General features: G+C 43.1%; 1 protein-coding gene across 1 annotated transcript in view; it reads right to left on the reverse strand.

Annotated features, from left to right (window-relative positions):
* Positions 1-860: 860 nt before the first annotated feature.
* The window catches only part of Dner (delta/notch like EGF repeat containing), a 301,330-nt gene continuing 287,360 nt past the window's right edge, over positions 861-14,830 (reverse strand). The window contains exons 12-13 of the mRNA XM_041650981.1: positions 12,201-12,447; positions 861-1,888 (exon numbers count right to left, since the gene is read on the reverse strand). Coding sequence (XP_041506915.1) covers positions 1,777-1,888; positions 12,201-12,447 — 359 coding nt within the window. The 3' untranslated portion in view covers positions 861-1,776. The remainder of the gene's footprint in view (positions 1,889-12,200; positions 12,448-14,830) is intronic.

The following is a 14,830-nucleotide window of genomic DNA, read 5'->3' on the forward strand; positions in this document are numbered from 1 at the left end:
TCCATGTAAAGCTAAAGATGCATTGTTTTTTTTTTAAAAAAAAAATGATACTGGGACTTTAATGCAGGATTTGAAGAAGAGTGAAATTGGGTGCATAGATACTCTAAACTACCTTCAGATTTCTAAAGGTGAGGAGCTGTTCTCTGGGGTAATTTCATTCCACCTACAAAGGAGAGCAGAAGAGAAGATATTTCTTGAGGTACCTGCCCATTATGAGTGAACATATCCTTGAATCTCACGTCCATTAAACATTGACACAACCTGCATCTCATTTAGATTCATGACTTCAGGCAAAAATTTCTCCCTGATTCTCTTCCCACTCTTCATGTTGACAAACATCAGTAGCCAACAGGAAGTGATAAAGATTCACAGAGTGTGGAGAATGACCCTAGCAACCATAGAGATGCCATGTCAGCCTTGAAACAGAATATCTGATGTGAGCTAGATTTTATAAAGAAAGAGGGGCCTATTTAGCTTAGAATAGAGGCTCAAATTCCAAGATCAGGTTGCCTTCTGTGAAGGAAACATGGTAGGTGGTGTCTTAATGGGGGAAGTCATGTGTAGCAAAAGAAGCCAGAAGGACACTCAGGATTTGAACTGTCTTATACCGGATTTTCACGAGAATTACCTTAATCCTTTTCCAAGGCAGCTCCCAAACTTAAAGACCTCTCCCCAGGCTTCACCCTCTTAAGGTCCCATGTCACTATTTGGGTCAACACAAGAACGTCTTAGAGATACATTCAAACCATACACGAGCTGTCCCTCGGGCTTTTTAAATGTCATAAACAATTGGATGAGTTGACGACCAATATCATATCTAAAACATTTCAGGTTAATTCTTAATGAAGGAGACAAGTAGATCCTCGACCTGCTAACGTTTATTCATTATTCTTTGAAATTAGCAAGAATCATAAGAAGCACATATCAATCAAATACAGCCACAAAGATGTCTTGGGTATAAATAAAGGTGCACTATGAGACACACTGCAGAAGGGACCATCACCTTTTACATGTTACTACCTCTTAGCAAGAAGCACCTGCAAAGTAATTTCATCCACTCACAGATAAGAAGAAAAACACTTGAATTTTAAAAGGAAAAAAATATATAGGTTAAAACTGATCAGTATTTGCCTCCCAAGACCCTTCCTTTGTTTGCATTTACAAGGTCAAGTTCAAGGACTGTTACAAAAGTGACCAAAACAAACTTGAAAGAACAATGTTTCCTCAGAGTTCAACAGAACAGTACAGAAAATAAGTTACTTACCCATGCACAGAATAAGGCAGAGACTAATTTCATTCGGGTTAGGAATAATAAATTTCACTAGTTTTCTTTTTCACAACACAGACATCTCGGACGTCACGTCATATTAAGTAACGATTATACTGAATTATGCATCATACTCTACTTACTTTCCTAACTCTACTCAGCAAGTCACGCCAAAAGAAGCTCTTCCCTTGGAAGGCTAACTGCGCAACCACAGAAGTCCATCTGGGTCTCACTGTAGGGTCTACTGGCAAGAGAGCCCATGCTGTCGAAGCAGACAGTGGTGAGAGCTGAAGGTACATTAAAACATGGTCTATGGATTTCACAAATTCTGGATTTTTAAAATACTTTTTTTTCAAACTAAAAGCCGCAGAGACTTAGTTCCTTGGTAGTCTACTGGAAACTCGTGAGCAGCTAACGTTTAAATTTCTTAAGCTTTTTGATTTTCTTAAAAATATTTAAATGATCTTAGTATCTCATCTTTTTTGAAAAATAATCCCCCCCAAAAAAGATTACAAATCTTTTGTTTTAATCAGTGTGACCAAGGGCTTGTCATCAGGGCTGTAATCCTCATAGGCAATGGGAGTCACGTCATACATCGCAGGCCGAGATTTCTTCCCAAACCTGAAAACACAGTCAGAAAGGATTCTGGTTACATGGAAGCGGTGGTGGGGAAGAGACAAAAATCTTTAATAAATAAATAAATTTAAAAAAAAGAATTGAATTCCAAATTCTATTAAAGGTGAGTGCTAAGAATTTCCATGATGTCATTGTTGAGCTTTTTTTGTTTTGTCTTGCTTTATTGGTGGTGGTGGGTTTAGTTTTGGTTTTTTGTTCGTTTGTTTTTGTTTTGGTGTGTGTGTGTGTGTGTGTTTTGCTATTGTTGTTTGTTTTTTGTTTTGGGGGTAAACCACAGAGACAGCTGACCTAAATTTGTGGGATCTCATGGACTCTAGACCAACAACTAGGGAGTTGGCATGGGAATGACCTAGGCCCTCTGCATCTGGGTGACAGTAGTGTACCATGGTCTTTTGTGGGGCTCCTAGAAGAAAGACCAGGACCTGTCCCTGACACATGAGCTGGATCCTTAAAATCTATTCCCTTGGGTGGGATGCCTTGCCCAGCCTTGATGCAAGCAGGGAGGAGCTTGGTCCTGCATCAACTTGATATGCCATGCTTTGTTGACTCCCATGGGAGACCTTACCCCTTCTGAATGGAGATGAAGGACAAGTGGATTGGGAGGGTGGGTAGAAGTGAGGTGGGTGAAGGGAATGGGAGGAGAGGAGGGAGGGGAAACTGTGGTTGGTATGTAAAAGAAAGAAGGAAAGAAAGGAAGGAAGAGAAAGAAAGTTTCCATCAAGCACCTGTTGCATACACATGAGCTTGAATCTAAGCTTGGTCCTCCTGCACCCATGTAAAACCTAGGGCAGTGTTGCTAGTGTACCCCAGGGCTAAGCAAGGAGGGGAGCAGATGGATCCCAGGTCTTACTGGCCACCCAGTCTAACTAATTGGTGAGCTGAGGTGAGCTCTAATTCAGTGAAAGACCCCATCTCAAAAATTAGTTGGCAGGGGGCTGGAGAGATGGCTCAGAGGTTAAGAGCACTAACTGCTCTTCCAGAGGTCCTGAGTTCAATTCCCAGCAACCACATGGTGGCATACAGCCATCTATAATGAGACCTGGCGCCCCCTTCTGGCTTGCAGGCACACATGGAAAGAATGCTATACACATAATATAATAAATAAATAAATAAATAAATAAATAAATAAATATTGAAAAAAATTAGTTGGCATAACCACCGAGAAAGTAGCTGCACATGGACTTCTGGCCTACACACATGCACACACACACACATCACACACACACACATGCACATCACATATACATCACACCAACACACACACGCACACATCACATGTGCACATCACATACCTACACATACACATGCATAACCTACATACAACACACACATACACTCATACAAGCATATATGTATACTCACATACCTACATATATATATATATATATATATATAACACAAAAAATAATATTCAAGAACTATAAAAATACTCCAAAGTACATTCTTTAGCATGTATAAAAACTTGAGGCACCCAGATATTAACACTGGGGAATAAACATTAGTCTTTAGTTCAGGAGACAAAACGGATTAATGTTAAAGCATCCAGGATAAATCGTGGCGAATCAGGCAGGACAGCTTCACACCAGACTTAAGACAACATGAATTGATCTCTCCTTTACTTCAAGACCCATAAATATCTGGAGAGATGGTTTGTTTTCCATCCATTCTCATGACTAGTGAGCAAAATAGCAGGTGGTGGTCCCTAGGCAGCACACAGACAGCCTCTGGCCTGGGGGTTTGGAGGGAGTAAGCTGGAAAAGCTCTGAGATCATCTGAAATCCCAAACACAAAAAGCCAAGAAGAAGGAAATGACCTACAGCACTGAGGGGTTTGCCCACAAATGCTGGCGGTGTTCCCCATCAGTTCCCTCGGCTCCAGGAGCATCCTTTTCCTCTGAGTACCAAGCTATTGCCCCGACAGATCTATGCAAAGCCATGTCGCCTCGGCAGCAGGACTGATGCCCAGAAGCCAGAGGAGCTAAAACTCCAAGTGCGAGACTTTCTGCCAAACCAGTCCTTAGAGAATAATTATTAAAACATGGCCAGTTCAACTTCTGGGTGGTCTCTTCCCAGGCAAGACCTCACTTTCCCCAAAGCCTCCGGAGTAAAACAGTTTAAAGTCTCGCATGGGAACCTACCATTGTTTCTTCCTCATATATATGGCTTTTTCTTTAAAAAATAATAAATTATTTTACTTCCAACAGAGTTCATTAAAAAGAGATTTTAAAAAAACAACCACCTCAAATTTTGAAAAGTTTAAGAAGGGTCCCCAAGAAATCAGAGGGGTTTACTTACCATGGCTCCCTCCCTCTGTTCTCTTCTCTCTTTGTTTCCTTTTGAATGTCTGCATTCTCACATACAAAGGTGAGAAGCAGGAGTGAGTGGGGAATGAGAAAGAGGGCACAGACTCATGGTAATCCTCCTGCTCCGGCCTCTCGTCCTGGTATTCCAGGCGTGAGTTGCCACCATGCCTGAAATGATCTTTGATTCTTAAACCTTCATCAGTTGCCTTTCAATTCACTCAAGATTGGCTGGCCTTCAAGAGCACAGAGGGAACACCATGCTAAATGCATGGTTAACACATTCTGCCACCACTGACCCACAGTGACCATTAAAATGTTTAAAAAAAAGGCCCTAAATAGAATTGTTTCTGAATTGCAAGGCCTTGCTGAACACCCACAAACAGTGTTGGCATTAACATGGGGTTGGACCTCAGCATATAGCCTGCCAGTCTGTCTGGGTGAGGCCCATGCAACCCTAGGACAGGAAAAAGTGCCCACATTATGACACTGGCTCCCAAGTGAAAACATAGGAGATTACTCTATGGTAGAGGACTTTGATAGATTATTTTTCACAGAAGAGCTAGATGCTTTTGTAATAACAGTGATGATTTAGAAGGAAAGCTGACAACTGAGAGCCTTCTCGGCCCTAGCCTGGTGGCCCTGGGATGTGTTCCTCTGGGAACACTGATGTCAGGATGAATCACAGGCATTAGCTGACTAAATGAATCAATTGTTTGGCCAAAAGTAAAGCAATGTAAACAACTGAACAAGCTCAATGCACCCTTTTAAGGCCACTTAAGAAAAAGAATCTGTCTTCTTAAAGCCCGGAAAATTAGATATCACAGTTTTGCGCCAAGCAGTAATTCAAATGGCTGAGAATTTCAGTGTCACCATGGGGCCGAAGACTGATAAGGAAAGTATGGGAAAGAGTACTGTGGACCTGCTTGATGGAGGAAGGTCATTGGCTAATAAAGGCACTGCCCTGGCCCATTTTATTGGTTAGAGGATAGGTGGGAGGAGTAAACAGAACAAAATGCTGGGAGGAAGAGGAAGTGAGGTCAGAGACTCACAGCTCTCCTCTCGGGAACAGACGCCTGAGAGAGACGCGATGCCCTGCTCCCGGGATGAAGCTCCGACCCAGGATGGACATAGGCTAGAATCTTCCTGGTAAGCGCACCTTGGGGTGCCATACACAGATGATTAGAGATGGGCTAAATTAATATGTGAGAATTAGCCTAGAAGAGAATGGGCCAAGCAGTGTTTAAATGAATACAGTTTGTGTGTAATTATTTTCGGGCATAAGCTAAGCGAGCGGGCGGCTGGGGTGCTGGGGTGCTGGGGAAGAGGCCCCGCCGCCCCTATTACTACATATGGCGCCCACGTGGACAACTGCTTCCACATAAAGCCTGAGACAGCTTGGGAAGTAATTCTAGAACAAAATGAAAGCATTGTGCCTGGTTTCTTGGTAGCAGCAATTTCTCGGTTCTACTCTGCTTGCTAGAGGCAAGCAAACGCCTCATCTAAGAGAGGCTTCCTGACTCAGCTTTAGCTGCAAAGCCTGCAGCTCATTAAGAGGTCCTGCCACGAAACACTTAAACGGTGTTGAAGAAAAGCTGAACGCATGCTTTTCAGTTTTCAGCCGTAGCAAGAAAAAAGCTGCGCCGTTTAAAAATGCTGGCTTTCTGGGCTGTCCTGCCAGGACAAACTCTGACTCTTTTATGCAGGCGGTCCCTGCGGTTTGCAAACACAGGCTGCTAAAGCTCGCTTGCTGGCTACAGCCAGTACCTCAGCCATGAGGCTGGAAAGCTAAGGAATGGGCTGGATCCAGCCAGCAAAGCCACGCCTTTAATCCTACTGATATTGCTTGGTAAATTAAAGATTCATGTAGTCAGAAAAAGAGAGATATACAGTAAAGAGAGATTCAGAGACAAAGAAAATTTTTAAATGGTTTACAGTGTGTTAAAAATATATGCAGACTAAAAGTTGAAGTTCTTAAAGTAAAAAACATAAAAAAAGGAAGGGAGTTGTTGTGTGTGGTAGCACACGCCTTTATTCCCAGTGCCTAGAAGGCAGAGACAAACAGATCTCTGTGAGTTCAAGGTGTAGTAGTATACACCTTTAATCCCGAATGCCTGGGAGGCAGAGACAGGCAGATCTCTGAGAGTTCAAAGACAGCCTGGTTTACAGAGTTACTTCAGATCAAAGATACAGAGAACCTGTCTCAAAAAGCAAAGAGTTAAAAGTAAAAATAAACAAAATAGAGGTTAAAACAAAGCTGCACAAAGATGGAAAATACACAGAAAATTTTGATACTGTATGCTATTATGCTCTCTTTAAATTATTTAAATGCTGAGGAAGGAGCAACAGATGCTAAAAGATATTTGTTTATAAATGCTGCTGAACTAATCCAACATAGATACTTTGAAAATGCCTTAACTTTGAAATTTGGATCTAAGGACATGATGCTTTGGAAAGGAGTTTCTTATTTTGTTTTCACAGAGGATGAGACGCTGTTCATTTCTTCTATTCCGATGTGGTATGATGGACCATGCCCTCCTGAAGGGTTGCAGTGAACATCTTCAAAAAATTGCTTTGCTCAACTGCCAACTGAGATGAAACTAGCACACAGGTTATACCATGAAAGACCTAATTAACGACGCCCCCATTCAGCAGGAAGCAGTTTGGAGAGAAAAAACTGCGCCCATGTTCCCAAATATGGTTTATAAACGTCCTTTTACATTTAAAGGGGGATATGATATAGATATGAATAATTTACATTAGTATAGATTTTGCTTTATTGATAGAGATTTAAGGTCAATTTTGTTATATATATAAGTGTTTCTGATTTTGATTAAGGTATTGTGATTGTGTAGTTCATTTAAATATGTACTGTATAATTAAGAAATATAGGTTGTTAATGGATAATCATCGATAATAGTAAAGCTTGTAGTCATGTTAGTTAGATTTTCTAGATATATAGAGATATATTTTAGATAGACATTCTTCATGTCTTTCAAAGATTACAGATTAGGACATTTAATGTTTTAATAACTGAGGACTTTTCATGACAATGAGACACTCTGCTCCTGGCAGCACCAATGTACTTCAAGAGGAAGATGGGCATCGAAGAGGCTCGTTATGGAGTTTGATAGCCATTTGGGCAAGAAACTGCTCTTGCCTGGACTATTGCATAAACTGGACACAGAGAACCCGCAGAGAGAGGACTACTGAACTTGCCTAAGGTGAGATGATCTTTCGGGGGTCCTGATTCATGAAAGAGTCTGCGAGACATTCTGCAGGACACAACAGATAGTGACTGAACTGACTTTGAATTTTCCTGCTTTATGGAAATGTCTGCTGGATACCATGGGCCTGAAGGCTGAAGATGGATGCCCCAACGGTACAGAGGAACCTTGGGTGACTGTCCAGGCAGCAAGATGTCTCTGTCATGTCTAGAGTTTTAAAAGTTGCTTTTTTCTTGTTTGCTTAGGTAGTATTGTATCTTTCTTGAGTCTTTGATGGAGTTAAGAATAGTTAGTTATAGTTTTCCTTAGTTATGATAAGGATTATTGTAACTTTTACTTGATAACTGTTTTGTTATATGTAATTTTGCTATGTTAAAGCCTTTTTTTTTGTTTAAACCGAAAAAGGGGAAATGATGGAGGAAGGTCATTGGCTAATAAAGGCACTGCCCTGGCCCATTTTATTGGTTAGAGGATAGGTGGGAGGAGTAAACAGAACAAAATGCTGGGAGGAAGAGGAAGTGAGGTCAGAGACTCACAGCTCTCCTCTCGGGAACAGACGCCTGAGAGAGACGCGATGCCCTGCTCCCGGGATGAAGCTCCGACCCAGGATGGACATAGGCTAGAATCTTCCTGGTAAGCGCACCTTGGGGTGCCATACACAGATGATTAGAGATGGGCTAAATTAATATGTGAGAATTAGCCTAGAAGAGAATGGGCCAAGCAGTGTTTAAATGAATACAGTTTGTGTGTAATTATTTTCGGGCATAAGCTAAGCGAGCGGGCGGCTGGGGTGCTGGGGTGCTGGGGAAGAGGCCCCGCCGCCCCTATTACTACACCTGCTGATGTGACAGCCCAAGTCCAGGCACTGATGAGGAAAGTACGGGAAAGAGTATTGTAGACCTGCTGATGTGACAGCCCAAGTCCAGGCCCACTCACTTGAACACATGCAAAGGGCACGAGAGAACAGGACACCTGACCTTGTGCCCAAACTCACTTGATTAGGTGGCATAATGCCAATGAGATCATCTGCATGGGTCAGAAAGTGTGATGCTGACGTCAAGAGCTGGTTGAAGTCAGACTAAGACAGGAAGAGTGGACCAGCAGTCTAGGAGCTGCCTACTCAACTGCCTAATCAGTGTGAACTCTGTATCCTTGGATGAGGTGCAACGTTAAACCTGAATTTAAGTTAAACCTGGAAGCTAAGAATGTGTCTGTTACAGACACTGAGGTGTGTGAGCACCCCTAAGCTGAGACAAGGCTGTCTTTGTCTCTCCTGCACCTCTCAAGGTGGCGAATAGATGCCTATTAGCAGTCATGCTGAAATAGTAACTGCTTTTCATATCTCCTTTGTTCCTTGGAAATGGCCCTAAAGACTGGCCACACCAGAGACTCTCAAGAGAGGTACCCCCCCCTTTCTCTTCTCTGTACTACGATTTCACCTACAAAGTCCACAGTGAAGAACCATATAATTTACAAAAACAAACCAATAAAAAGGCAATATATATACACTTATGTGTGTGTGTGTGTGTGTGTATATATATATATATATATTGTTTTGTAGATATAATGTTTTAAGTAAGTTTACAATTTTGTATTGAACTACATTTATAACTATCCTGAGCCATATGAGGCCAATGGGCTACAAGTGGCCCACCCTAGTTGGTCTCAGTACAAATACTACCAACATCACACTAGCATCTTAACCATATTTGATAACAAGTCCTGAGTGTCTAACTCGTTCTCTGAAAGAACAAAAGATGCTCTAGCCAGTCATAAATAAGACAGGAAAACTAGCACATTCTCCTAGCTCCCAAAAGCAATAAAAACAACACCATAAAGCATGTCAGGTTGATCTGATGATAAGCAAGGCCTGAATTTAAAGGTGTGTTATCTGAGAATAAGAGAATATGTCTTTCTGTTCTCCTTTTTCTACCTTTTGTAAACACTTCTGGAGATAGGCCTAGGCACCAAGACGTGACCTCACTGTCCGGAAATAGCAAGCAATGGATCTGTTCCTGCTGATAGTGATAATCACTCTGCCACCTGAGCGTAAGGCAGCTGTGGGGCAGGTGGCTTCTGGGACAAAGGAGAAGAAATAAATGCCTTCTCAGTCTAGCTGATAAATGACACAAGGGGCACCAAATGTCTTCTTGGTCTCTCATGAACGTCTCAGGTGACCCACTTGGAATGGATCTTGTTTGGTCACTGAACTGCGGTCATTCCAACTCAGTATCACTCCCAGGCTCACAGCCAGGAAACAGCCTGTGGAATGGCCATTTGCTACAGGCCATGTTTGGAAACTAGAGAGAAGGGAACATCAAAGGGACCAAGTTTGGCCCAGCTCTTCCTAGAGTTTCCAGGAACAGAGAGAGCTAAGAAGCCAACTCACCAGAGATCTGGCTGCAGACTCTTTGTGGCAGGCAGCAGATCAGGCTGTAGCTATAGAGCCGTTCCGGCAAGAAGTTACCCTGAATTCCTGATTCTTGGGAAGATGTGACCTTCCTGGGGACTGCTTCCTCTGTGCTTACTAAAGAACACTGGAGTTTGCTGGCTAGGATTATGCTTGTGCATTTTGATAAAGATGAGCAATAAATAGGAATCGGGTTGGTGAATGCTACCCCGCCTCTGCTTTCTTGTCCCAGTATTCCGTTATCTTCCCAGAGAGCTGTAGAAGCATCAGGCTCCACAGTAATCTCTCTCAAACAATCTGGGCCTGAAATGTCATATTCCTCCACTTAGAGGGGATTACAAAGGATCTTAGCCACATTTCTCTGAGACTCTTGTTCCTGGGTCTCCCAAACATCCAAGTATAAAGCGATACTCTCACTTTCCCCTATGAGCTAAGTTCTTCTGGGAGTACCAGAGAGAGAGGAGACTTCAGCACCAAGAGTGTTAGTTCTCCACTCCTTTTTTCACCCTCTGCCAAAAGTCCAGCCATTTAGAATACTGAAAACTAGTCCTCTTGGCTGGGGCCATGCACTGAGCTAGCACTCGAGGACTCAGACAAGACAAAACATCCTATGCCAACACAAACTGAGATCATCCATTCATGTCAGACCTCAAATTTTAGTGATATTTGCTACGTGGCCAGGACCTGTTGGAGAAACAGAACTGAAAGAAAAGATTTGAATAAACAGTGGGGCTTGTGTGGATTGGCCCTGGGCTTCCTGGAAGCTGGGTTGCCTGAACTGACCCTGAGAGGAAACATCCAGGCGCACAGCCATGTAGGTAGGTACCAAGTCCACTAGTTTCTCTCCCTCACAGCCACAAGAACCCCAGGGTGCAGCTTCCAGTGAGGCTTTGAGGCAGATGCTACAAGTTGTCCAAATTCACATCTCTGGCTCTTCTCTCTGAAACTAGGCTCTATTCCTGTTTCTGGAACTTCCCTTTGGGGGAGGAAGGCTATGAACCTCCTACCTTCTGCTTCCACTCTACAGATTTGGAGTATGTTTGTATCTTTACTGACACATCGTCCTAATAAAGATAATACTGCCAACAGTTTCCACAGGCTCCACTCTAGATACCAACCCGAGGGAGCTGGGGAGATCTATCTGTGGTTAAGAGCCCTTACTGCTCTTGCAGAGAACTGGAGTTTGGTTCCAGGGAGCTCAAAAGTATCTGTAACTCCGCCTTCAGGGGATACAACACCTTCTGGGTTCTAAGTGCAACTTCACATAGGCACACACACACACACACACACACACACCCCAAAATGTATTTTTATTTATAAAAACTAAACTTAGTACACTGACTTTCTGAATTCTGTGTTTCAGATTATTCCATCAACTCACAGGAAATAATTTTGCTGCTGATTTTAGAATGACAGCCAGCTATTAGCTGGCCTTCCCAGCATTATCATAGATCTAGGAGAAGTAAATATGTAATTATCTACTTACAGAATAATTTAATATCCTATAATTTAACAATTGTCTTGTTCTTTAAGGAGAGGATTGGAGAGAGCTGTGCTTGCAGATGGTTAAGGGAACCAGATGGAAGAGAGGCAGGGAACGTAGTAATGACACTTCTGGTCACACCAGCTCCTGACTTTCCTCCAGGAAAGGACACTCACTTCCAAAACACAAACTCTAAGCATCAGGTGACAGTGATTGATGTAGGCCTTGGAATCCAAGAGGATAGTCTACATTCATAGTGACTGCTTTAAAGCAAGCAAGAAATCGTCAGTCTGAGGGGATGTCTGTTAGTAAAGCTTTGCCTTGCCAACACAGGACTTAAATTCAATCCCAGGACCCTGCTAAAAATGCTAGACATGGTGGCAGGGCCTGTAGTCCCAGCACTGGGGAGGCAGAGACAGGAAGATTCCTAGGGCATGCTGGCAGGCAAATCCAGCCTCATTGGTGAGCCCCAGATCTCTAATGTGAGAGACCCTGCCTATCTCAAAGGAACTAGACAGCATCTGAAGGTAACACAAGTTGCTCTCAGACCTTCACACACACGCACACACACATGTGACATGCAAGGCATCCATACATACATATGCATACATATATACATATTTATAAAAAATGTTAATGCACAGTGATGAAGAATCATGTGAACAACACAAATCAGATAGATGAATATATTCAATATAAACATAACTGGCCACAGGTTTAAAGGGTCACTCATGAAGTGGACCAGGACTATCTTCAGTACCTTGTTCAGTTCCTGTTTTATTTTTGAAGACCCTCTCTCATGGCTGTGAAGTCCTAATGAGAGCATAGCCCTGGAGCCCAGGTGTGAGGTCTCCCCTGCTGCAGATTCCCAAGCTTACCTGGCATGCCGGATGGATGCAATGGCATTGCTAAACTCGCTGTCGATGCTGCGGCAGTTGTAGAACTCCTCGTAGGCGGGTCGGGAGGAGCCCTGGTACTCTATGCGGCTGATGCGGCAGATGCCCACAATCAGGATGATGAGCATGAGCACGAAGGCCACACAGAGGGCTCCGATGATGATGTAGAGAGAGTGCCGGGGCATGTTGGTGAGGCTCTCGGCCATGTGCCCAGACTTCCACTGCAGGTCTGAAGGCAGACAGAGCAATGGCACAGCATGAATTGTAGCAGTCTGTGTACCGTGGCACTAACTTCACATGAGGGCCATCTAAGCTAGGAAAGAGTCTTTCTGCGAATAATCCAGATCAAGATTTAATATCAATATTTATTAATTAATATTAATATTAATCTTTAACATTAAGGGTTACTGACAAATTACAAAGAAAAATCAAGAATACACTTACTTTGGTTTAGATGTGAAATGTCACCAAAGAACCTTGTGTTTGAATACTTGGGTCCCAGTTGATGGATGTTTGGGAAGGATATGGAAACTTTAAGAGGTGGAACCTTACTAGAAGTCTAGAGTCACTGGTGGGGAGGGGGCTAGCCCTGTTTCCTGGTCATGTCTGCTTTCTGACTACATGTGCTTTCTCCCACCATGATGGACTGTCTCCCCTCCAACTGAGAGTCACAAGAAAATTTGCCTTCCTGAAGTTGCTTCTCTTCGGATATTGTGTTACAACCAGAAAAGTAATTAACTCCATAGTCACTTTCAAAATACAATTCTTCTACCTGTTGCAAATATTATCTCAAAATGATGGAAACCACAATTGACAAGGATGCAGAAATGGAGGCTGCAAATTGATACTTGACCCTAATGGTTGAACTTCATCCCAGACTTCACCACTTTAGACTCCCTGCTGAAGAAACATCCATCCCTGTAAATGTGCACAGAACCGTGTACAAAAACATTCATCCTAGGGTCCTGATATTTCAGTGTTAAATAATCAACCACCGCATATTTACAAACAGCTCAGAAAATAAGGTCAGGCCTCATGTACTTACCTCTCAGAGCTAATAAATATTAATAGTTTATCACTCTGCTTTATATTCCTTTCACATGTTTTTAAAAAGGAAGACTATGTTGTAGATAAAGATGAAGTCCCCCCACTCTCATGTCCTCTCCTCACCCCACCAGCCCCCAAACAATTTACAAGAGTCAAAAGGAGGACGACAATCCAAATATTTAACTCTTAGTTAGGCAGAAAAAAAGATATTCATTATACAGTACAAACAAATCGAATTCAGTCAAATGAGACCTACTCATGGGGCAAAAGTAATTCAGTAATCACAGTGAGCTTAAAATAGTTGCTTGGACATTGAAAAGCTCAAAGTAGGCTCATAACACTAGCAAGTTTACCCTGCTTCCATGGGTGGGCTAAGACCTTAGAAACATCTTCTTTAATCATAACTCCCAAAACATACATTATTTTCACCACCTCACCCACACAAGAGAAGCAGCCTAGGAAACTGACATTCCTTTAGTGAAAACAAGATAGGAGCTAAGGTCTGCATGTCCTGTGTGCATCAACAGTGACCACCTCTGGAAGACAGGATTATAAGTGATTTTAGGGTCTTTTATATACTTTTCAGTCGTTTTTAGAAATAATGACCTTTTCTTTGTATAATTGAGAAATGAATAATAACTGTTGGTATAAATGCCCATAAGAGGACTTCCACAGAGCAGTTGAAAGAGCACAGCCCTTCTGATCACAACAGCGTAAGTATCCCAGCTCCAACATCTGATCCACCTCCCTGAGCCTCTGTCCCTTTGCGTGCAACAGGGAAGCAGCGACGCCAACCCCACTGGTATATAGTGAGCATCAGCCAGAAAACGGTGAAGAAGTGTAGTAAGAGAAGGCACTCAAAGGGTTAGCACTTCCAGCTGACATGCTGGGAGCAGAAAGGATGAAGAAGCTACACTGTCCTGTGAGGGAGATGCTCTGGCTGAGGATTTTAAGGTATCAGTTGCCCCAGACCTTCCATCTGCCTCTGTCAACAGGGACAAAATGGAAGGACCAGATGTCACTGGGTGCCTGGAATTGGTCGGCAGTGACAGGTGATATCATCTTTGCAGACTTGCACACCAATGGAAATGTCCAGCTGTTAGGACCAGGATGTGGAAGGAGACCGCAAATCAACAGGGGTCATGTCGTCGCCACCGTCATTGCCCTGCAGGGTCATCACTGACATGGCAGGACTTTTCCTGGTGTCCGGATAGAGTATTAAGAGAAGGGTAGAATCAGGACCACACCTCAAGGCACCTTTCACTAACCTGGTTGTATAAGAATACTGTCACACACTCAGCTACATCTTTGGGGACCACGGCCTCTGAGAACCCACTATTCTTGACCTTGGACAAACTGAAGGAGAGGACACAGATATGCAGGCAAGGAGCCAGGCCTGCAGATTCATTTCCTAGAGGCCCTGCTCTTGGTCTTGAAGCTTCTAGAAAGCCTGAAGAGATGGGATGAAGGAAGACTCTCTGAGCCTGCAGCCAGATCATCCAGTCCCTGAACACCTCGCAGAGGCCTGTGACACCTGGTTTATTGTTTCCATCCCTGGCTGCCTG

This window comes from Microtus oregoni, unplaced genomic scaffold, assembly GCF_018167655.1.
Source record: "Microtus oregoni isolate MIOR12 unplaced genomic scaffold, Mior012 000004F_ref0000308, whole genome shotgun sequence".
NCBI classification, from domain to species: domain Eukaryota; kingdom Metazoa; phylum Chordata; class Mammalia; order Rodentia; family Cricetidae; genus Microtus; species Microtus oregoni.